The sequence below is a fragment of the Panthera uncia genome, assembly GCF_023721935.1.
Source record: "Panthera uncia isolate 11264 chromosome B2 unlocalized genomic scaffold, Puncia_PCG_1.0 HiC_scaffold_24, whole genome shotgun sequence".
NCBI classification, from domain to species: Eukaryota; Metazoa; Chordata; class Mammalia; order Carnivora; family Felidae; genus Panthera; species Panthera uncia.
In genome coordinates, this window is record NW_026057580.1 from 70,333,489 (window position 1) to 70,358,814 (window position 25,326).

The 25,326-nt window shown below is 40.5% G+C and overlaps 1 protein-coding gene across 2 annotated transcripts in view; it reads right to left on the bottom strand.

Moving 5' to 3' along the window:
• Positions 1-25,326, bottom strand: part of LAMA4 (laminin subunit alpha 4) — a 143,664-nt gene that overhangs the window by 98,915 nt on the left and 19,423 nt on the right. For both annotated transcript variants that reach the window (XM_049652930.1, XM_049652929.1), the window contains exon 2: positions 7,596-7,697. In XM_049652930.1, coding sequence (XP_049508887.1) covers positions 7,596-7,697 — 102 coding nt within the window. The remainder of the gene's footprint in view (positions 1-7,595; positions 7,698-25,326) is intronic.

Consider the following 25,326-nt stretch of genomic DNA (forward strand, 5'->3'; position numbering starts at 1 on the left):
TCAAAAAGGCAGAGTTCTAATGCAGGCAACAGGTTATCACGGTTGAACACTCTTTGGGCATTTGATCAGCCATTAGGAATGGGCAATCTTTGGCTCCTGATTAGAATTATGTTAGAAGAACAGAATTTAGAGGCCAGTTCAGACTGCCTGACAGATTAATGAGAAACTGGAAAAATAAAGTAAGATGTGAAGACAACTGTTGTTAACATATTTGTCCTCCACTTCTTAATTCTGTTTCCAGAACTATGTCAGCCTTTAGTAAATATTTGTGGGGAAAAAATGAAGGAAAAAGTGGGAAAGCATGAATTAATGAATTAGTGTCTGGAGCACATAAAAGAAATTAACATGTACCCAAATGAGCTCAAAATTGGCAAACTCACATCCCAGGGAACACCAATGAGCCTTGCCCGACTACCAGGAATCTAAGGCACAAGCAATCTGGCATGTCTGTTCATAGGCTGAGGTCAACTTTGTCTGAGTCCTTGTTGGACAGATGAAGCCCATCTGTGCAGAAGAAAACAGGCTTGTTGTAAAATGTTAGGTCATTCTTCCTGCCTGAAATGCCTATTAAGCTGCAATGAGCTGATTCCCTTCTGTCCCCTTATGGCTTGATGGATGCTTTGGACTTCTTGTCAGGGCTCTAATTCTGCCATGGCAGCCACAAGGAGCAATTATCCTCAAGGGCTAACTCACCAAATCTCTCTGACCTTCACATGCTCAGAGTGCAAACATGGATTTTCCTCATCTGCCTTCTTTTAACGGGTTTATCAGGGAATTCCCTGAAAGGCATTAATGTACATTCTGGAAGACTGTTGGAAATGATACTGGGAGCAAGGACAAAGATTTCTACTGCTTCCATGTTCTAGCTGGTGGACTTTGAACGAGTCACTTGACCTTTTGGTGTCTGTATTCCCTATCTGTAAAATGAGAATCCAGATGAGATGGCCTGTAAAGTTTCTTCTAGCTCTGAAGCCTTTTACTCTGGGATTGCAAACATGCCTTTAACCCTCAAAGCTCTGCCATTTAAAAAACGAAAAGAAAAACTGGCAACAATAAGTATGTTGTGGAGGGTGTGGGGGGGTGGAATTTATTTTTTTAAATAAAATTGACCCCACTTAAAAATGAAAAAAACACTCTGAATCTTTGGCCAGTTGTTAAGAAAGCTGCACGTAGACAGTTGATTGCAGATAAGTGGATAAGTGTTAGGAATGGCATTTGGGCACCAGCTGTGACTCTTCACATGAGAAATGCTGTCTCAATAACTTGGCCGCAGAACGAACATAATGTTGGAAGAAGCCTAAGGGGATCAGGTTGGCCTTCATGTGGTTTGTCACATGCATTATGCAAGATTATAGTCTATATAGATCTGTGGTTCTCAAAGTACGTCCAGGGAGGTCGAATCTATCCTCATAATAATATTAAGATTTTATTTATCTTTTGGACTCTCATTTTCTCATGCTGTAAGGTAGAATTTTCCTGGGGCTACATGACATGGAGATATCACCACGGATATGAGATCCAGCTGCCTTCTCCTAAGCAAAACATGAACCATATTTTTAATTTGTAAAATATGTTTATATTCTATAAAAGCATATTAGTTATGTTAACCTGCAATGGGTTCATTACTGTAATTTTCAAATAAATTAACAAGAAAATATGAGAAAAGTTTTCAGTTTTAAATGTCAAATGCAGTAACTATGGACAGATACAATCTGCATAAACAAAAGACCTTTAGTTAATTGAATAATTCTTATGAATGCAGAGAGCTCATGAGACCAAAAAGTTTGAGAAATTCTGTTCTATCTAGATCAGTGCTTCTTCTTCTTTTTTTTAAGTTTATTCATTTATTTTGAGAGAGAGAGAGAGAGAGAGAGAGAGCGAGCAACCATGGGCACTCAAGTGGGGGAGTGGCAAAGAGAGAGGGAAAGAGAATTCCAAGTGGGCTCCAAGCTCACAGCATGGAGCCTGATGCAGGGCTAAATCCCAAGACCATGAGATCATCACCTGAGCCAAAATCAAAAGTCAGATGCTTAACCAACTGAGCCACTCAGGCCCCCCTAGATCAGCGCTTCTTAAACTTCACTGTGCATACCAATGCCCTGGGGATCTTGTGAAAATGCAGATTCTGATTCAGGAGGTCTAGGGTGTCAGGATGCCTGAGTGTCTGCATTTCCAACAAGCTCCCAATTATTGCTAGTGCTACGGTCTAGCCTATACTTTGAGAAGTAAGGGTCTAAATAGAAACACCTACTATAGGTAACACTGTTAGCTAGTTGCTCAACATTGGGCCTGAGCCTGAGTATCTAGCATAAAAGGACAGTACATTTTACTGCAATGAAGAGTGACCCAAGTGGCTCATATGATATAAAATTAAAGATTTTTACATTTGCTGGTTTCTTATTTTACTAACTCATTCATTCATTCATTCACTTAACAAGGCTGGATTAAGCTGCTATCATGACAAGGAACTGTGACTGCTACTAAAACGAAGACCAGGTTCATTTATGTGTCATTTTGTCCTTATGTGTCATTTTATGAAAAAGACCTGGTTCTTGCAGTTGAGTAACTCATGCTTGTGAGGCAAACTACTCAGAGAGAGGTAAACAAACAATAATATAGAGTGCTAGGTGCTATGACTGAGGTATGTGTGAAGTACGTACCTACTGTGGGACAAAGAGGAAGGAAAGGGTCTAGCTCATCTCGAGAAAATTGGAGAAAACCTAATGGAGGTGACGACACTTGAACTAGGCCTCGAAGGATAAGCAAGAAATCCCAGGTAGAGAGCAGGGGAACACAAGTTCAGACTCAGGGGGTGCTCGTACAGAGTTAGTTTTGGTGGTAGTGAGAAGCTCAGTGGGGCTGGAGTAGAAATTCCTGAAAGATTTTAGAAAGGAGAATGCCTTGACTAGGTGGAAAGATGTCTCCGTTGCTGGTTAGGGGAAGGTAAGTCTGGAGCAAGGCATGATGAGTAGTTGGGGAGCCATGGCAGCGGTCAGGGAGCGATGCTGTGGACGTGAATTAAGGCAGTGGGATGGCAGAGAAGAGGAGAGGCTTTCTTCCAGGTTGAATGTTGGGGAAGTGGAAAAGGAAGCCGAGGAAGCATCTGGGACATCTTAGCATGAGGGTCTGGCAGAATGATACGGTAGTTAATTGAGAAGGGGAATATCAGAAGAGGAACACATTCAGGGTTGGAAGAAGAAGCATGAACAATATATGGAGAACTTATTTGCAGTCAGTTCCTATTATATTCTTACATGACTGGCCGCAAAGCAACAGAGAACTCTGAATTCTTTGGACATGCAATTTTCTGACTTTCTTTCAGATTCTGTAGACTCTGCTAAGCTTCAGTTAGCATAGTACCAAATCCATCACTATTGCAAAATTTGGGGGTTTTCCAAGTTTGCAACATATTGGAAAATTGTCAAAATTTTGTTGTAAGAATTATGCACTCGATCTAGATACCAACTTTGTAGTTGGAAATAAGACAGGAAAAAGAAGTCTCTATAACTGAATTTTTTCTTGCTCTGGGCCATCTAATGAATGTGCTGGTTTATTAACCACACATATTTAGTCTTACAGGAACTTACATTGGTTGATTTCTGTCTTACACACATAATAAAGGAGGGTTTGAAAAGCATGAGAAAAATGCTAGTATCTGCAGAAATTAGAGATGCAATATCTTTGCTTTCCTGAATGAAGTTTTAATTAGGCTTTGAGAGTAATAAAAAATTCATTAACCTTCAATATATTGGATTACTTCTCTTTCTCCATTATGCTTAGGGTGGGGTAGAAGTCCATTTGAATATCAATCTTTTTAACTATAAAATTACTATAGGCAGTTGCAGAAAATTTCGGGAGGCATATTATAAAGTGAAAAGAAGAAAATAAAAATCCATCCATGTCTCCACTAGCCAGATATAAATACTTAACAGCTTGACGGTGTCTCTTTAGATTTCAATTATATTTGTGCAGTTCTCTGGTTTGAAATCTGAATATTTTCATTCAGATTTACAAAAAATGTTTTTCTTGCAATGCTGGCACAGACCCTGTATTATTTTTAATTTTTCATTTGATTGCCACTGAACAGATAGGGGTTTCTGCATGTGTTTCTAAAGCTCCCATGGTCCTCATACCTTGAGCTTTATTATATTGGTCATGTCCACCAGCATTTTCGAGTGGGTGCGTCTGTCTGGACAGTCCTTCAACCTAACCCAGTGTCTACACATAGGTGGTGCTCAAGTAAAACGCTTTTTTTGTTAAATGGATAGATGAAATCAATAGACGAACCAATCCTTAATCAAAAGGAACCTAAGGAGCGCTGTGTCAGTGGTGAACTTCAAGTCAGATTTTCTTCCGTCTAGTTCTGGTCAGTGGGCACCTGGCTTTCTCTAATGATGAGACAGCTTTTTGGATGGGAACTGGCCTTAGCCATGGTTTCTTCTTAGTTCTCTGGGCCTAGTTTATAGACTTGGGATAAAATATGGGTTATTAGAAACTGAGCATTCCTACCACCAGCCATCTGTCTGCTTCCACATGTTTCTTTTCCTTAATTCCTTTCTCATGCTTCCTTCTGGAGCCTTCCTAGAGAGTCTGCCATGTTCACTGGAGTTGCCTGGCCTTTGGGGCCTCGCCTGGCTGACTCAGCTGAGAACCCTTCCCAATGCATTCTAGTTCTGATAAGATGCAAGGTGGCTTTTTGGAAACATCCAACACATGTTGGATTTCATTCACTTTTCACTTTTCACTTAGCCACTTTCCTGCATTTGAAGCGTTAGCATCCCTCTTGTGAAGACATCTCTAAGCTCCTTTGCTATATCTAAAATGGTAGCGTAACTTTGTCTACTCTATATTCTATTGTCAAATGGCTTAGTTCCTTAAGATTAGTCTGTAAAATATGAGGTCAAATTAAAAATGGACGTTGGAATGGGGGAAGAATCAGAAACAACGGGGTGGGGGGAGGGCAAGGCAGAGGCATTACAAGCCTTCGAACTAAGAACAAAATGAAACAAGATGAAATAAAAGGCAGCCATTTATTTTTGGCTGTGTATGGAAGATGGGAGAAATGAGTGAGGCTGTTAAGCAGTGAGAACTGATTGAAACTCGGGCCCACAGTCAGCTGCGAGGAAGTGTTCCTCCAGGCCACTGCTTCTTGTCTGGTGCCCTGACAACTGGGTGAACTGAAGGAGCTACAGGGAAGGAGCCTAAAATCTGGCACTGCTCGGCCAGGAGGCCAGAAGGGGCTGCCAAGGGAAACAGAAAAATCTGAGTTTGATTCCAGTGGGACACCGTTGACAATATATTTGCCATCTAAATGACAACATATTGTGACTATATGGGCAAGCCTCTCTGCTCACTACTTACGTTTAATTAAATACAAGTTACTTCCTTTTTTTTTTCTGTCTTTCCAAATGAAATTTATAAGAATATGTATGTGTATAGATATACATATATACATTTAGCTCTGGGGGATAAGGTTGTGGGTGATTTTCACTTTGAATTTCATGTAGTCCAGGTCTGTATTGTTGTTGTCTTGTTTGTTTGTTACATCGAGCATATATTACTTCAGGGAAGAAAGCTATTTTCTTCCGGGTGGAGCAGGATGCTATTTCTTTCTTCCATTTTCAAATGTTCTGTCTTGGAGCAAAGTAACTGCGGGAAGATTGGCAGCTTCCTTGAGCAGGCGTATAAAAACTTACCCCCTATCCCATTCCCAAACTTTTATTGGAACTTCAGACGCCCAGAAGACGTGATGACTGTCCCTTTCAGAGGCTCACGTCTAGGTCAGAGATGAAGCCATGACAGTGCCTTTTCTGACAACGTCATCGTCAGGAAGAGTGGCTTTGTCATAGCTCTTCGCAGGCACTAGCAGGATGGTCTTTTTTGTCCTTTTACTTCAGTGTTCCATCTTACTGGCTGCCTGACAGCAGCTGACGGGGCCTACCAGTCCCTATCGCCTTCTATTTTAATAAGCCAGATGGCAAAGAGCCTCTACTTGGTCAAATCATCAGAGATGTACATCATTGGTTCAAGTGCATCCATGGGATTTTCTTTTCAAATGTCACTGGGATTAAAATAACAGGAAACCGGAGATGGAAGCATTAGAAAGGGGCAGGTTTTGGCAGCTGCGTGTGCCTACACGGCTACAGAGGACATCCTGGATGTAACGGTTATTAAAAAGATAGGGGGAAGGGGAAGACAGAAACACCAGGACTGAACAAATACTACAAAGAGATGGCAGTGCCCAGTGTTTGCCACTACATTCTCTCTGTCTCTAGAAAAATGGCAACTGCTAGGGTCCAAGTAGATGAAATGTTCTAATTTGCATCTTAATGTAATGCATTTACAGTGGGTAAAATCACACCTCCATGTGCATACCTCGGAGGCCACTTGTAATCAAAATGATCTGCTTAACAGGGATAATTATACTAATTTTGAGGTAAACAGGGTGTACTTAATTAAGAATTCTTGTAGCTTATGCAAAAATACTCTTGCAATTTTGGAAAGTCTCTTCTGCCTCAGAGGATCCTGAAGAATCTGATTTTCCGGCCGTGTGGTACAGCTCCTGATGGAAAACATGATCTTGGGGCATAAGACTTTCAAAATGCCTCCTGGGACTTCTACTAAAGCCATTTCTGGTAAATATTTCGGTAGCCATTTTCACGAAGTTGTCAGTCCATTCAGTGAGAATAGAAAAGATGTGGCAAGCACTTTCTGCGAGAAGGCTTGTCTTGTCTCCTCCATGAGTCTCTATGATACTTCACTGAAGAAGAGTTAACTGGGGAATTTAGGGATTCACTCCAGTTAAGGGGAAAAATAGTCCTCTCGGGGCTGAAACACAGAATTACAAAGACCCCAAGGCCAGAGCTTTCGTTTTTATTAGCTATTTGGTTCAGGCCTTGGGGTCTTTGTTTTTTAATTTTTTTTTTCAACGTTTTTTATTTATTTTTGGGACAGAGAGAGACAGAGCATGAACGGGGGAGGGGCAGAGAGAGAGGGAGACACAGAATCGGAAACAGGCTCCAGGCTCCGAGCCATCAGCCCAGAGCCCGACGCGGGGCTCGAACTCACGGACCGTGAGATCGTGACCTGGCTGAAGTTGGACGCTTAACCGACTGCGCCACCCAGGCGCCCCCAGGCCTTTTTATTTTAAACAAATTTTGATCTGTAGACCTGACTATCTTAAGCTGTGAACTATGCTATATGAAACAACTGTTTTATTCTCCTGGTTTAGGTGGAGTGAAGCCAAACATATGGCAAACTATACTATTACAGAAGAATTTGGATGAATGGTTTCCCCCGCCGAGTATTGTTTTCAGTCTCTTCACCATTGGCCTCCGGGAAGAAACCAGCTGCCAAGGGTGGTCAGCCAGTCACCCTTCAGGAGGACTATGTACAGTCACACATATGCCTTGATGGCCACTTACAATCGTAAGCAGTTTCTACGAAGTGTTTTACAGGAAAAGGTGAAGGATAAAAAGAGAGCTTGATTAGCTCTTTCATAGGTAGCTCAAAGGTCCAGGAAGAATATTTTATCCCCACTTAAGACACAGAAGGCTAAGGAAATGTCTGAAAAGTGATAGGTGCCCCCGACCTACCATACAGAATCCAGAGCCATCCAAGCACTCATTGGAATTGCCGTTGCAGTCACAGGGCATACATGCTCCCGACTGGGCGAGAAAGAATCCGGCACCACATTTCTGAAACAGAGACAACAAAAAACATGTGCTTTATTGAAAAGACCTATTTTGGTCAATGCTTTTTGTGAAGAATAGGGGAGATGATTATTCAGCTATCTAAATATTTCTTTACAAAATGTACCAGAATAAACTATTTACACTGCCATTCAGTGATGTATGTCCAATTTTCTTTGCTATCTTCCCTCCCCCTCCTTTTTAAAAACAGTTCGGAAGCATAGGAGCACATTTAACACTGTCCTAATATTGTAAGGAAGAATAAGGAGATTTTAGGTAACAGTAAAGGAGAAAGAAATTTTCTAATGTTTTCTAACAAAACGAAACAAAACAAAATAAACTCTGACAATTAGTCAAGGTGAGAAATTGCTTTAGGATCCCTATAAGTAAAGACTTACAGTATCACAAAATACTGGCTATAGTATAACAGCTTAGAGATGTGTCTTTTATGCCCGGGCTCTTAAAAAAAATCTATCTCTTCAGATCCTAAAATTTTAAAGGGAGGAGTAGGGAAGTTAATGAGTTCTTACACTTGTCAGGTCCTGTGTGGGTGACAGAGATTTCATTTATCCAAGCAGCTCTGCGAGGAACACATTATTTTCCTTCATTCTAGTGACCAAATCCTTAGACCCAGAGGTGCTAAGTGGGTTGTGGCCACGTTAAACCACCTTGTGCTGCACGAGTCAACCTGCACAATGATGAATTACCCTCCCACAATGTCACTCATGCTCCAGTTGAGAAGCTTTGCAAGATTTTTTCCTTATTTATGTGATTGGAATTGTGACTATGTCTTTTATGTTTCTTCAGGATGCCTTGATGATGCAAGGCAGCAGTGGCATTGTAGACGTGGAAGTCCACTCCCTGCCCATCAGACAGATTTACTTCTAAAGAATTCCAGACAGATAAGCATCTGGGTTGTTTCCACAAACTTACAGAGTAGAAGATTTCACATCACCCTTCCCCCCACGCCCCATTTCATTGACTCATTGTAGTTTGTACTATCTTGGCCACCAGGAAATTTTTCATTATATCTGGCTGAAGTCCCTCTGACTGCTATGCAAGCCCATTTCCTCTTGCCTTTTTGTCTGTAAAGAAAGAACCACTAGACACTGTTCACAGTATAAAAACACCACCAGTTGGGATCCCAAAACTAAAATCTAATATATTCAATGGGGAGGAAGTTTAATAGGGCAGAATGACATTTGTCCATGAAGAAAAGAAGAAATTCCACTTTTCTAAGTGAGAGAAAGTAAGACTGAGAGGGAGCCAATTTATAATTTATAATGGAGAGTTTGTGGTTTTTCTCAATTCCACAAGGAACAATAGAGAGAGAAAGGTGCTAAAACTGCGGCAAGAAGCGTTTAATTTAGACCATCTGATTTCATACATGTATCCATTGCAAAACGATTACCACCATAGCTTTAGATAACACGGCCATCATGCCACCTAATTATCATTTCTTTTTCTGTGATGAGAAAATTTAAGATTTACTCTCTCAGCAACTTTCAAGTATATGATACGGTATTATTAACTACACTCATTGGGCAGCACATTAGGTATCCAGAACTTGATAATCTTGTAACTGGAAATTTGCACCCTTTGACCAACCTCTCCCCATTTCCCGTATCCCCCAGCCCCTGTGACCACCATTCTGATCCTTATGAGTTTCTATGAGTCCCAGTGAGTGGGGCAGAGACTAGAGGTGTATTAGGAGGAGAAAAAGCATGCTAGTGATGGTAGGGAGTCTGGTAGTGATGCCTGGAAACAGAACATGAGAAGATCTACTTGTATCATCAACTGTAGTAGGACCTTCCTCTGGCCCAAAGCATCAGGTTTCAGTGAAGGTGCTCTCAATTGATATTAGTTCAAGCCTTTTGGGCACTTCTGCAGCTCTTTTTTCCTGAAGAAGACAAAGAAAATTAAGATTTGCCCTGAATAAATGCATCAGTTTGTATATGATGGTAGCTAATCCCTTATGTCCTTGAGGCCTTAGCTAAATCAAGAGACTCATGTTTTAAAAACAAAAATAGTTGAATCACTGTATTATACACCTGAAACTAATATAACACTCTATGTTAATTATTCTGGAATAAAAAAAAAACAATAAAAGAAAACAAAACAAAAATAAACAAAAATAAAATTACACAACATAAAAAAAAACCCAAATAACAATAGCAATAAACAGTTTTGGTAAATTCTGCTGGTAAAGTTAGAATAGCTTTAGATTTATTGAAAAATTACAAGAATCTGGTAATTAGTGTTCTAGTGTAAGAAGCACTATTGACAATAGCCAAAGTATGGAAAGAGTCCAAAAATCCATCAACTGATGAATGGATAAAGAAGATGTAGTATCTATCTATCTATCTATCTATCTATCTATCTATCTATCTATCTAGATATAACTGGAATACTACTCAGCCATCAAAAAGAATGAAATCTTGCCATTTGCAACAACGTGGATGGGACTAGAGTGTATTGTGCTAAATGAAATAAGTCAGTCAGAGAAAGACAAACATCATAGGACTTCACTCACATGTGGAATGTAAGATATAAAACAGATGAACATAAGGGAAGGGGAGCAAAAATGAGATAGAAACAGAGAGGGAGACAAACCATAAGACACTCTTAAATCCAGAGAACAAACTGAGGGTTGCTGGTGGGGTGTTGGGTGGGGGGAAAGGCTGAAGGGGTGAGGGGCATTAAGGAGGACACTTGTTGGGATGAGCGCGGGGTGTTATATGTAAATGATGAATCACTAAATTCTATTCCTGAAATTATTATTGCACTATATATTAAATAACTTGGATTTAAATTAAAAAAAAAAAGTCCCCTGAAGATTCCAAAGTGTGACCAGGTTTGAAAGGATTGCTCTACAACGTCCCTCATAGTGCCTTGTACATGTTAATTGCTCAGTGAATATTTGTGACTTAAATTGTTTGGCCCAAGATAGGAAATCTGAAGCATATGTGCTGTTGGAAACCCATGGTTTATGCTGCTAATAGACTCACTGCTCCCAACTAGGGCTGGATTTGGTCTCCAGTCTTTTTCGACACAGTCCAGGCAGCCACTGCCTAGACTGGACGTGCCAAATGAAATCTTTATGTTGTGCCAAGTTTAGGAGGTGACTTCACCCAGAGAGTCTGTCATTATCCACTTATCCACTCCCCAGGCTAAGGCTCTGACCTTGTGTGAAATTGACTTGGCTCCAGTCTCTTAAACTGTGGGAGATAGGAAGAAAAAGGGAGGCAGGGATAGGGTCATGTGGGGCAGTCATTTGGCCCCCTGCCGGGAGGGTGGGGTTGGGTAGAAACCCAGCCAGCTTCTTTCCTGTATGTAGGGCTTTGTTTACCTGAAAGATTATATTTTCTAATTCGTCTACTTGAGGGGAGGCACCATTTTAAATTTGTGTAAAGGCACCATATAGGCTAATGGAAGCCCTGGGCATTCATTGGGAGCTTCTGATGTCACTACCACATGCACTGGCTACCTTGGACCCTTTGTGTTGTAGAATCTTAGAGGATTTCTTGGAATGGTAAATTCTTAAGTGGTTCAAGAGAAGTTTGAATGTCCTCAAGGAAGAGCTGTAAAATGTTGTTCCTTTTATGTAGAAATGTTCTGTCATGGCTCCAGAAAGTTCTGTTAATTTGTACTGTCTTGAAATTCTGTAAAAACTGGCGAAATTGACCTTCGTTATAATATTAAAAGGTAGATAATTTTAGGAATGAAAGTAGAGTTATTTTTAGTTTGGTTTCTGGTTAACAATCTCTTGGCTTAGTGATTGTAAGACCTGTGTTATTTCGAGACCTTTGAAAGCTGAGTGGTCTTCCCACAGAGAAAACAAATGTCTGCCTGATTTCTTTTGGAATGTTCTCCAAAATTTATTAAACAAAGATGGTGTTTATGTATATATGTGTGTGTTTGGGCAAGAGAAGTCTTACATTCAATTTTTAGATGCCATACTGAACACTTTTGCCCACATGAGAAGACCTGACAGATAGCATACAACTATATGAACACATGGGTGGCTGATCTGAGAGCATTCAGAGGATTTATGCTGCCTGGGATGGTGCCAAGGCCTTAAAAAATTAATAATAATAACAAGGATAATGATGATAAGAATGAAGATAATTGTAGTGTAGCTGTTATTCATTGAGGGTCTATATACCAAATATTATGATAAGAGCTTCATCCATATTATGATATTTGCTCTTTGTCACAACTCTGTGCATTAGGTATAAGTATCTGCATTTTAGAAATGAACAAACTGAGGGTCAGAGAAGATGAAAAATGTATCCGATGTCACACGGCTTTATAAGGAGTTCAGATTGATCCAAATCTTGTTCTTTCTCTATTATAACATGCTGCTTCTCATAAAAACAAAAGAGAAAGATGAAGGAAAGAAAGAAAGAAAGAAAGAAAGAAAGAAAGAAAGAAAGAAAGAAAAGAAAGAAAAATTTAATTGAACCTTTAATTAATTGAACATAAATATTACTGCATTGATCATGTTGTATACTTCTCTCATTTTACCCCACAATAGCTCTATGAAGGTAATAGCTGTCACCCACATTTTACAGATGAGTCTCTGTAGCTTATGGGATTTGTTATACAGACCAAATGACACAGATGAGAAATGGTGGACCTAGGATTTAGATCATTTGTTTGACTCCTGGGTTTGAGCTCCTAATCATCTGGTATACCATTAATATATATTAACCAAACCTCTTTTGTTGGACATTTTGGTTATTTCCAAACTTTTGCTGCTACAAACAGTCCAAAGCAGGTTTAAAAGGATAAAAATGTAAAACCTTTTCTTTAAACTCCAGAAAAAAAAATCTTACAAAATAGATACATGCTTAAGATATATAGTTATTAATATATGAAAACTATTGAATGGGAATATCTACTCTTTAAACAATTTACCTCAGCCCAGTTGTCATTTTGACAAATTACTTTCCACTAAATCACTTGGAGACTTTTTACAGCTCTCCATTATTAGCTACTATATTATTACAGCTTGTCTCGCTTGAATACTGATTAGATCAATCAATAACATTTACCTCTGTCTTCAAAGAATAATAGTGAAGATTACCATTTGCTTACTTTGTTATCATTAGTATGATGTCTTGCTTTGAGTAAAAATCGATGTGCGTATATTTGACAAATTTTACATTTATAGAAATTGGATGGAACTTTAAGAAGAAATTAGTATAACCACGTGCCACATATATTTAAAGGAACTGGGAATGGCAGTATATGTTGATATCATTGCAGAAAGCATTATTTCCACAGGTCCATCGTATAATCATAATATTAATCATTTCATAAGTTAATATAGCAAAGTAAGACTATTTCTTAACAAAGAGGATAACACTTATATAGCTGCTTGATAATTTTTATTCTCATATGAAGAAGTCCCTTGAGAGCAATGACTTAAACTGACAATATTGTCATCATACAGAACATTTTTTGAATTTTCTTAAGATTCTGAAATCAGGCTTTTTTGAGGTATTGTCCAGTCTGTATCCCTTGGGTGTAGCAAACTCAAGCTAAGTAATACCATTTTAGGTTAAAAACGTTCACAAAAATCTCACTGTGTTTTCCAAATATTGTCACGGAGGAGCTAATTGGCCCAAAGTCACCACATATGCATAGATATTGAATCTCTAGAACCTTCAGAATTTCTGTTGAAAACCCTGATTGACTAAATAATTTAAATGCTCAAATAGCATTCTCCAGCAATCTGAGGTCCCCAACCACCCATTAAAATGACAAAAATTGATCAAATTTAGGAGTCTGAAGTTGTCATCTGCTGTGAGACACATCTTGAGATCACCCTTGGAGAGAAATCAGCTCTAACAAATGACCGTGGATTAATTATAATAAAATTCCATTACAAAGAGCATCCTCTACAGCCCTGTGCCTGTTCTAGCAAGATCTGACCTATAAATCGGTAGTTCCCACCTTATCTGTGGGGGATACACTCCAAGACCCTCAGTGGATGCCTGAAATCACAGATAGTCCTGAATGAACCCTGTACACATTATGTTTTTTCTGATACATACATACCTGTGATAAAATCTAATTTATAAATTAAGTACAGTAAGATTTCACAATAACAATAAAAAAGAACAATTATAACAACATACTGTAATAATAGTTATGTGAATGTGATCTCTCTCTCTCAAAATATTTTATTGTACTGTATTCACCTGTCTTCTTTTGTGATGATGTGGCATGAAAACATGCGTACATGATGAGATGAAGTGAGGAGAATGACGTAAGTATTGTGACCTAGCGTTAGGCTACTATTAACCTGACAATACATCAGAAGGAGGATCATCTGCCTCTGGACGGAGGTTGACTTCAAGTAACTGAAACCACAGAAAGCTAAACCATGGACAGGGGTGGAGGGGGGCACTGTAGAAATTGTCTTTGTGTCTTCAATCAAGGATTTACAAACATTTTACAAATATCGACTCATTTGTCTTCTGAATTAGACTTTTAGAATTTTGATTCATCAGCTTTTGCTTTAATTTACTGAGGCTCAATGCAGAAAGCATTAAAAAAAAAAAACACCCCAAACCAAAAACCTCTCTGAATTCACTCACTTGTGTCCAGAGTCATTGCTACCTTCCAAATTAGTATTCTTCAAATTTAAGAGCCCACATTCAATTATCTTTCTGCTTGGGTTTTTGTATGTATATAATGAATCCACTTTTCTCCTTGTTTCTAGGCAACAATGGTTTTAGCTCTAGTTTTAGTTTTGGTGAGTTCCATTTTTTTTAAGCGATTATTAAAAGTCACCTTAACATTGAATATTATGCTCACTTAGGAGCTAAAACTTTGTGCCTTTACTCTGAGTCTACGCATGTTGCAAAATGCTGACTTCCATCTGCTTAAAGCTTGGGCAGACTTAAGAATCTGTATTCAGAGCTCTTCTAATGGGGATGATTAAAATAAATGGGGAACACCTATTCAAAAACATCGACTTAGCCTTTGCTGGGGAGGAGCCACTTCTGAAAACACGTGAATTTATTACATAGGTAGGCATCTCACAGTACTTTTTTCTGTGTCTATAAAAATAAAAGGTAAAGTATCTGGGATGGAAGGCAGTCCTGGGGTAAGCTACTGGTAACTTTTAGCTCTATGATTTTTCAGGTAGGGCTTAACACGTCCCGGTTGTTCATACACCAAACTATATCAAAGTGCCAAAATATGTTAAAGGCATCATGCAATGTGCTACAGTTAGCAAGAAGTTGACTTCTTGATTGATTTTACTTGAATGTGGACAGAATTACCCACATATCCTCCCTTGGGCCTCTTTAAGCGCTTGTTTGCGTAATTGAAATTCCCCACATTTTAATAGTTGAAGTTAATTTTTAGATTTTGACAGTGATTTCACCATAGCTTGATTAGGAAAGCGGTTTCAACATTCTTCAGAGGTTTATCCAGTTGAAAGGCATTTCTTCTTATGATTGGCATAATACAGCGAGGGCATCGCCAAACACAAACTATGGTGCTAGCGTCTCCCAGTCGGCTCTTAGAGCTACCTTCATGCCTGTTGCTCAGGACCCGTATCGGCCATGCATTGGCCGGCTTGCAAAACACTCCAGCTCTCCATTTAATCACCAGTGAAATAGAGACAAGGATTTAGGGTCTGAGGAATTCTGAAAAGCACAGAGCCGTCTTGACCACGGGTAAGCCAGGTCCTTTAATGCTGTGAAGTGGTGAGGTATTTAGCATGGCATTTACATCGCATTAGTGTGGCTATTTCTCAGCACTTTTTATGGACGTTGTGAGCATTCTCTTGGGCAGGGAAACCAGTGCTCCACCCAAAGATTTCAAATAACTTTCCCAAACTGTACACTTGATCAAATGTTGTTAGGACTGTAGATACCAACAGACTCAGGCTGTGATGAAGTACTTATCACACTTGGCTCTCTTTAGTTGTATAACTAAAAAGGATCAAACAAGAAAGTTTAGAGCCCTAAAGCCCTAAAGATTTTCTTTTTGAAGTGTTGGATTTGGGGATGATTATGTTCATTAATACTGATGAAAATTTCTTTAATTGTCTCCTTGAAAAGTTACTTTAAATGCTTTTTAAGTTGCTCATTTATAGTAGAGATTGCACTTATATAACATAATGGGGCATTAGTGTTGCCTTTTTTCCTTTGATTTTCTTGAAAAAAATCTGCGAAACATCTGGCTTTCTGCTCTGGGTTCTCCTCACATCATCTCATGTAACTGGCTTGTTCTTTTCACTCCTCGCCTTCCAAGCTACAGTTACACAACATAACCTTTGCCAGACTTTTTTTTATGTCTGAAAACTGACTCAGTTTTATTTAATTTACTGGAGCAAATGCCGTGGACACATTTCCAAGAAAGGAAGAGATGTGGAGTACAAGGGCTATAAGAACAAGTAGAGAGAAATGACTTCAGAGTTACAGGCATTTAGGGGATTTTTATGTGAGTCTTTCGCCACTTGGCAGGAATCAATGTTGTGAGATGACAGGCATTTCGGTCATCCTCAACTGGGCTTTTTGAATAAGAACAGCTAATATTTATTGACCGACACCAGGCACTGAGTTAAGTGCTCTGTATAGACATTCCAATTTGGTCATCACCATTTAATGGCCCACGGACATCTGCAAATGTCTGACTAAATTGCCTTTTCTTTTCACAAGGAGTTGGGAGGCTTAATTGTCTGTAAACTTGCGGTGGCTTCCTCTCAGTGCACCCAGGGAAGGCAGTCGTGCTTCCTTGGGCAGTTGACTGGTTGGGGTGTTCCATAAGTTTCCTTTGCTAGTAAATGTACCCCTTCTGTCGTGAGGTACCCCCTAGTATTTCAGTGCTACCCTCACCCTGGATCACTCAAGACGCAAAGCTGAAGGGGAATAGAGTCCTGTTTTTCTTTCCTTATGCTTCTCCTCATGGGTTTATGCATCACTGAAAAAAATGCTACTGCAGATTAGTAGGAAAGGAGAAATATATCCCAAACCTCTACTGTACTCATTAATTCTCAGGAGATAATCTTACCTCCTCTTTCAATGACAAAATAGAGGTCATTGGGCAGAAAATCTCATACTATCTATTTTTCTTCTCGAAATTCATCTTTATCTTGACTCATTCTAATTTCCTCTGCTCATCTCAGTGGAGATAGCACTCCTCATAGTAGAATAGATTAGCCCTCTCCCTGTGCTCTGGGACCCATCCACCTGACCCTGTGCTATCATCTGGCCTCCTTCTCTCGCACACCATCCATCAATTTGCACCTACAGGGGTGAGGAGAGGCAGAGCACCATTAGGTGCTGGGTTCTGTGTTGGATGAGCAGTTTCTTCCTTGTGGCTCATATGCTTTTTTTTTTATATGAAATTTATTGTCAAATTGGTTTCCATACAACACCCAGTGCTCATCCCAAAAGATGCCCTCCTCAATACCCATCACCCACCCTCCCCTCCCTCCCACCCCCCATCAACCCTCAGTTTGTTCTCAGTTTTTAAGAGTCTCTTATGCTTTGGCTCTCTCCCTCTCTAACCTCTTTTTTTTTTTCTTCCCCTCCCCCATGGTCTTCTGTTAAGTTTCTCCGGATCCACATAAGAGTGAAAACCTATGGTGTCTGTCTTTCTCTGTATGACTTATTTCACTTAGCATAACACTCTCCAGTTCCATCCACGTTGCTACAAAAGGCCATATTTCATTCTTTCTCATTGCCACGTAGTATTCCATTGTGTATATAAACCACAACTTCTTTATCCGTTTGTCAGTTGATGGACATTTAGGCTCTTTCCATAATTTGGCTATTGTTGAGAGTGCTGCTATAAACATTGGGGTACAAGTGCCCCTATGCACCAGCACTCCTGTATCCCTTGGGTAAATTCCTAGCAGTGGCTCATATTCTAAGAACACCTTCCCTCAGCCCTACCTCCCTTTCATTTTCCTCCTCGTTCGCTCAGCCAAACTTCATGTGTGAGAGAGAATTCAATCACACTGGCTCTGCTTTCTTTGTGCCCATCTGTGCCTCTATTTGTCTGACTTCTGTCTGCATTGTGCCACTACAGAGCTGTCAGAGGAGCCAGGGCAGAGCTGTCAAAGCTGTCGGTTGATGTCTTGGTGGCTTTGCTTTTCCAGTCTTACTTGTTCTCCTTCTAGTACTTGACCTGGCTGAAATTCCCACCATGAAGTTCTCCCTTCTCTTGGTTTCCAGGACAATCCTGTCTTTGGGTTTTTCTGCTGCTTATCTTAGTATTTTGGAGGGGGGTGGGGGTGGAGCGGTAGGAAGGGAGTGCTGTCCTGCTTCCTCTGCTGCCTCCACACTGTTGATATTCTCTAGGAATAGCCTCCGGATCCCTCTTTTCCATCTACACACTTTGTGATGTCAACCTCTCCCACAGTTTCATCCTCCATCTATATTCTGGTGACTCCTGGGTCCCTCTACATATCCCTGATCTCACTCTTATATGTCACACTCTTGGTTCCAAGTGCATCTGTAGTTCTATAGGCACATGGACTTGAACGTGTCCCATAGTCACATTATTATATCCTCTCCCCAATCTATGTCTCTTCTTATATCTCAGATAAAGATTATAGAACATAAAAGGAAAAAGTAATGGACTGATAGTTTTAAATTTTATCAATACATTTTGCAGTAATGTAATTTTTGGAAATGCTTCCAAAAGAATGAACTTGGCAAGGATCAGAAAATGGTTTGCACACAGAATGATAACAGTTAAGTACCCAAGTTCTGTCTCTTCCTTTTCACAACCACTGTGCTATCATTGTTTATCTCAAATCCATGGCTTAACTGGAGACAGATGGAGAGCCACAGAGGTTAGAATCTCAAGTCAGAAAGGGCCTTACACAATTCTGAACTGTTGTAAACTTATTCTCTAAACTAACACCTCCATCTGTATCAGGGGGACTGTAGGACTGGAAGTTCCCCGAATTAATTTCTGTGTAGAATGCAATGTTTATTAAAGATTAACTAACCGGAATGTGCTAATTTGAAGCTTACATATTTGTTATAATATTAAAACTCAACGGTAACCACAGTAACTGTGTAGAACTTAGACAACAAAAGATTTTTTTTTTGAGGGAGGAGAATTTTGTCATTGACATTGTTTAGAAATGCTGGCACATGGGGATAATGAAAAGCAGACTGTGGTTCAGCAAGTTTTATTATTGTTTTAAAATTCTCTATACACAATGTGCCCCTCATTGCCTCCACCTGGGTTAGACAGTTCCCACATCCTGCCACCCTTCGTATGCTGCTACCTCATAAAGTTTATACTCTAGCTCTGAAATGTTTACCAACATGAGTTTTCCCCTTGTTCCCCAAACCACTGTTTAGTTCAGGATCTTGGCATTTATTTCCTAGATTATTATGATAGTCTCCACCCTACTTTCTTGGTCACCAGACTTTCTCCCTTGCAGCTCATTCTTCATTACCAGAATTAATTTTAAGAAATCTTACAATACTACTTTTCTGTTTCAAAACTCCCAGTGGCTCTTTATTCACTGCTTAAATGAGTAAATAACCTTCTTTAGCATGATGTATGAGGCTCCTCTTTCACAATTCAACCTTAACTTGTCCTTTAGGGTCAACCTGTGCTCCCTATACTCTACTTAAACTACATATTTCCACCCTTCCCCATCCCCCAAATATACCATTCTCTTGACCCTGGTGACTTTGCACCAGAGGCTGGGGGTGTCTTTCTCCCCTTCATCACTTGTGAACCTTTTCCTTAGTCTCAGACTCGGTCCCTTTTCTTCTGCATTCTCACGGTTCTCTGCACACATCTCATCGGAACACGTGGAACATGTTATTACAATTTTAAATTTGCACTTCTGCCTCTTTGGAATCACTGTGAGCCCTTGGAGAACAGGAATAGTATCATGGTCGTCTTTGTATCCTCAGCAACTATCAGAGTCATTAGCGAATAACAAGTAGGTTTTGAAAATACATTAGTTGAAAAAAGTGGACTTGAATCTGTAACGAAGGAACCAAGTGTGGGCAAACTGTGTAGAAACTTTGGAGAGCTTTTGGCAAATCTCACAAGTAAAGATCTTCAGTTGTGATTGAATTTTTAAAATATAATACTGAAGAAAAAAAAAACAGCTGCAGAACAGAAACACTACATTTATCCTGCATCTGGAAACATGTAAAATAATATTATACTATACAGTGTGTAGGGACACACACATATAAAGAAAAGTATGAGATATGAATGGGAATCTAAGAAATCAGGCCATTTAAGGGTAGAGGAGGGGAAGGCGATTGAGGAAGGATATACGTTGGCAATGTTTTATTTTTTAAGCTCCATACAGGGCACACAAATGCTCATGAAAGAGTAAAAGCAAGAAAACATGAAAAAGAAACAAAAGATGACACTTAGGTTGGCTGGATTTTGGATTTCCTTGTCTAGACCTGGTCAGGTCTCTAAAACATCATCTCTGGGAAGTGACTAATGTGGTCTTGACAATAGATTTAGATGCTTGTGTATAATTTCCCTTACTTCCTTGTTATTCACTTTATGTACCATGATCGTTATACAGAGTTAAAAAAATAAGCATAAGAACATTCCTTTCTTAATTTGTCCTTCCTTTGTTTTTCATCTTACAGCTAGCAGCTACAACAGCCCATGGGAAAGCCTGTCATGTGTCTGTTATGTCTGTCTTAGTTAAAGCATGCATCAGCTCTTAGGTTTTTCTCAAATGTTTAAAAGACTATTTAACTTGAGTTCCACTAACTAACTCATTCCAGCAGTAAAGCTACATGTCCTGGGCTATCTGTGCAATCTGGAGTACTTTTAGGGGGCTTATTTATTCTAGTTGGGATGTACTAATTTAAGGCAGAGGTAAAAGATACTCAGAATGGTGCACAATTTTCCAATGCCTGAGAAACTAAATTTTAAAATTCAAGGAAGAGAAATCACAGGCTAGTTTTCTGTTCTAAAAGGGGAGTTGGGGTCCGAATTCGGACAGCCCTGTTTCCTGAGGGACAAAGACATCTGATAAGTAGGAGTCCCACCCACTTCTGGCTTTAGATTGGCAGAACATGGCAGAATGACCCAGAAGCTGGGCTAAAGTTTGGCCTCTCCAGCTGGCATGGACATGAAAAGGGGAATAGGGAAAGATTGAGCAATGATTCAAGCCAAATGGAGTTGAACTGTGGAATTTAAGGTTATATTCTTACGTTACGTGGAAATCAAGATTATGGTCTTTGCTTCATTTGTTTTGGTATGATCTCTTCTTCATTGTTCCCTCACCTGAAAGTAAAATAGTTTGCGAATTAAGACAGCTAATTGCAGCAGATGCCTTGGGAAAGTATTCCCCCACCTGAGAGGAAATGGTAAAAGCCATGAATTTCCAAAGAGAGCCTGTCCATTGACACGGTCGGTCATCAGGGGCCCAGCACGAAACAGAATTCACTTCACAGTGTTCGAATGAAGCGTGGGGAAGTTAAGGCAGCAAGGCATGTAGAGGCAATGGGAACAAAAATCTACCACACCTAGGTCCCAAGGAGTGAAGAAACATTGTTCCACTAACCCAGGTCGGGGCAGAGCTGTGGAGAGGCCACCATGGGCTCTGCAGTCTTGCCGAGGCCACAGTTTCTGCCCAGGAGGCAGTGCTTAAGGCAGAGAGGGAACAGGCAGAACACCAGCCCCCCCCCCCCTCCTGTTTTCTGGTTCAGCAAGAAATATGAGTATTTCAGTCTGCAAGGGTGGGCCTCTGCAGGCAGAGCAAGGCAGGAGGGCGAAGCTAGGGTCTGGGGGGAGCGGAGGAGAGCAGGTGCAGAAGAGTAAACAGCACGCCATCGCCCCCAAGAGTGTGGCAGGAGAAGACACTCAAGCAGCAGTAGGAAATAATTGTCATGCCAGCTCTTTATCTGGGGACTGCTTTAATGGTCCAGCAGATGTGTGAAATGACATCTGATTGACTTTCTTTTTCAGACGGTCCTAGGCCAACGCCTCTTTCAAATAACTAAGTTTTTTTTTTTTAATCAAATCTTTGAAGGCTGATTAAATAACGTTAATTTACCAATGAGGGTGGTTTTAAAACCCTGAAACAGAAGCAAACTTGGCTTTTGTCAGAAAATTAGTAAATGTGGTACCAGAAATCGCTGCGGCTGTGTGCACTGAGCTAAAGTTAGCCTGAAAGTTTAGGGTTATTTATATCCAGGTGCCTTTTATTTTTTTTTTTTTTTATTTTTTTTTATGTTTTTTTTTTTTTTTTGAGACAGAGAGAGACAGAGCATGAACGGGGGGGGGGCAGAGAGAGAGGGAGACACAGAATCGGAAGCAGGCTCCAGGCTCTGAGCCATCAGCCCAGAGCCCGACGCGGGGCTCGAACTCACGGACCGCGAGATCGTGACCTGAGCCGAAGTCGGACGCTTAACCGACTGAGCCACCCAGGCGCCCCATCCAGGTGCCTTTTAATCACACCTGCTTCACGGCCCCCTCCTCACTGTCTTTGTTGGGGGGGGGGCAGTTTGTCTCCTTCCCAGATGGCCCTGTTCCTCAGTTTTCCTCAGGCACAGCCTCTGTAAACAGGCAAAACGAGGGTGACCCCCACTATCTCCTCCAACATCCCAAGCTCAACCTTACATTTCATACAAATTTGCTCAGCTCTTAGGAGAGAGTTGTTTGTTGTTGAAGGGGAATGGTCTTTTTAGCTATAATTATTCTGAACATTAGTGTGGCAGTGACAACAGATGTTTACGTGGTCCCACTAGGGGGCCGTAGTCAGGAAAAAGCATGGGTACAACCACCTCTTACAAGGCATTTTGGAGTAGCAGGTAACAGACTGAAAAGAGATAACAAATTGAATTCTATCCATCTGGGGATCGAAATTGCACTATCTAAAGACAGATGGCACTTCATATATTTGGACCCCTTCTATAATAATTTATAACAATCTGAAAAAGGCGACATTTCCCCCCTGTTCAGTTGATGGAACACATATCTAGGAAATCCAAATAGATAAGAATTTGTATTCAAAGATAGGATGTATTCAAAGTAATCAAGTTTGGGGGTTCTCAATATAACTGCAGTGAATCAGCTGTGAAATCAGGAAATAAAGAGCATTTCATAGGGAGGGGGAAAGTTTCCTTCCAATGTGTTCCCTTTTCTTTCTTCTTCTTCTAACAGCTTACAAATTCTCTTTCCCTCTCTACATACAAATACGCAACTTTAGGTCATTTTCCTTTAGATTTTGCCCCCCCCCCAAATTGTCAGAATATGATGAAAATCTACCCTTGGGTATTTTAAGAAATGCACACATGTGTAGCCATGTTCAAGTTTCCATTTGTTAACTCTGCATCTGGCAGTCATTTAGGAAGTATTTGTTGAGTGAGTGCATCAATTTCTCCTCCAAATATGCTTGCATTTAGGACACCCCCAGCTTTAGACCTCGTTGATATATCTCCCATGTGCATTGATGTGATACACTATACCATCTTTCCTTATAGCAGCCATAATTCCCTACAGTCCCATCCTTTGGAGACAACTTGGAGCAGTGGAAGGCATGGGGTCACCTGGATTCCAGTTCCAGTTCTACAACCCAGGCTATTTAATGCTAGCCTCTCAGTTTCCCTTTCTGAAAAAAAAAAAAAATTGGAGTGGTCACCATATTGCTTCCTAGGGTGGCTCTGAGGATTAACTAATATTGTGCCTTCAAAGTCCAACAGAAGGACATGCAAGGGGTTCAATAGTTATTAGTTTCCTCGTTTTCTTTTCGACCTGTCTGTGTCACAGTCATCTGTTTTAACTGGTGGCCCTGCAGTGCGGTGTAACTCTTTCTTTATGGCACACAGCTCAGCAATGATACCTGAAGTTAACGGTTCATTGTCTTTCCTCCCCAGAAGGCTTAACTCCCCAAGAACAGAAACTGGATTTGCCTGATTTATCACTGTATCCTTGGTGCCTTGCATAGCAGGCGTTTAATAAATACGTACTGAATGTAGCTTGGTGTTACAGAATCACAGGACTTGAGAGCTGGTGAGGATCTTAGTGATTACCTTGTCCAGCCCCTCATTTTAAATGTGGGAAAACTGAGACTTGGAGAAATAAGGGACTTATCAGAAGTCATTTACATAGAGTGTGTTAATGCAGCCCTTTCTACTCTTCCCACTAAGCCACGCTTCTTGATGATGATGCAGAAAATGACGTTGAGAATTGCAAGGGTACTGTGGAAACTCACATCTCTTCTGGGGCTGCAGACAGGCAACACTGTCCTCCTCTGCCTTTCACAGGTATATATCTGGGATAAAAATCAACTCTGCTCTGGGCACCTGGGTGGCCAGGTCAGTTGAGTGTCAGACTCTTGGTTTTGGCTCAGGTCACGATCTCATGGTTCGTGGGATGGAGCCCCACATTGGGCTCTATGCTAACAGTGCTGAGCCTGCTTAGGATTCTCTCTCTCCCTCTCTCTGTCCCTCCCCTGCTCATTCTTTCTCTCTCTCCTTCCCCCCCCCCCCAATAAATACATAAGCATTTAGAAAAAAATCAACTCTGCTCATGGTTATCAGATTTGACGAGAATTTTACTAAAGTTATTCTGCTAGTACCATCTTCTTATTTCACAGGTAATTGCCAACATCATCAAAAGGTCTTAACACCACTCCCCAGGCAGGACGGGTGAAGGCGTGAGGGTGGGGTGGGATGGACAGTGGGGGAAGGTGATGAGAGAGAACACTTTTAAGCCTTTTTCAGGTTGCCTTTGAGTGTGGGGTGCACTCAAGATAGGAAACATTGCCTGTCAGCCCTCTGTAATTACTTGATTTGGCATATGCCAATTATTATTAAATATAATAAGTTACAGCTGGCGTTTCAATGTGTAACACTTTCTGGGTAGTGCAGATAGAAATGGACTGCAAAGCAAATAACGTAGATTACTCATTAGGGAAGTCAACCCTTGCTAGACGCTGGTTGTATGACATCCGGCTGTGTCCCTGACACCTCCCTTGTTCCATGTGAGGGATCTGACAACGGGCCTTGGGAAAGGATGCCCCTCTGTGTCATGTACATCAGCAGGTGTTTCCCCTTATGAATCAGAAGCAGATGTCTGGTTAGGCAGAATGTATGGCAGCTTGACACGTCCGGCCCCAACTAACAGGAAGACTATGACCCATAAATTGTACTAATAAAATACCATCACTATAATTTTGACCGAGCCATGGAACCAGCAACACGGAAGGAGGCTCGATCCCACAGAGGGGCTTGTGATTGGCTCAAAATTTAGAACTGTTTGTTGAACCCTGCACCCTGCCATTGATATGTCTTATGAGGCAAATTTTATGAGACAAACGACAATGAGACTCAACCCCCAAGTGTTCTTATTTGTAAAATGTGAGCAGTAGAACTTATTAAGCAAACATTTTACGTCTCTGCTCTGTGTCAAGTGCCCAAAAGTCTCAGAAGAATGAATTTTCAGGGCAAGATCGGAGTCTGTTTAGGGACTCTGATGACAGGGCCATTTTCAAACAGTTCATAAATAAACAAATATATCAAACACCAAGTTCTTACAGAAAGTATGGGGAAAGAGTTACCATCCTGCACATTTAGCTCCACAATGTGGGAAGCTAATTAAGAAAAGAAAGAAAGAAAGAAAGAAAGAAAGAAAGAAAGAAAGAAAGAAA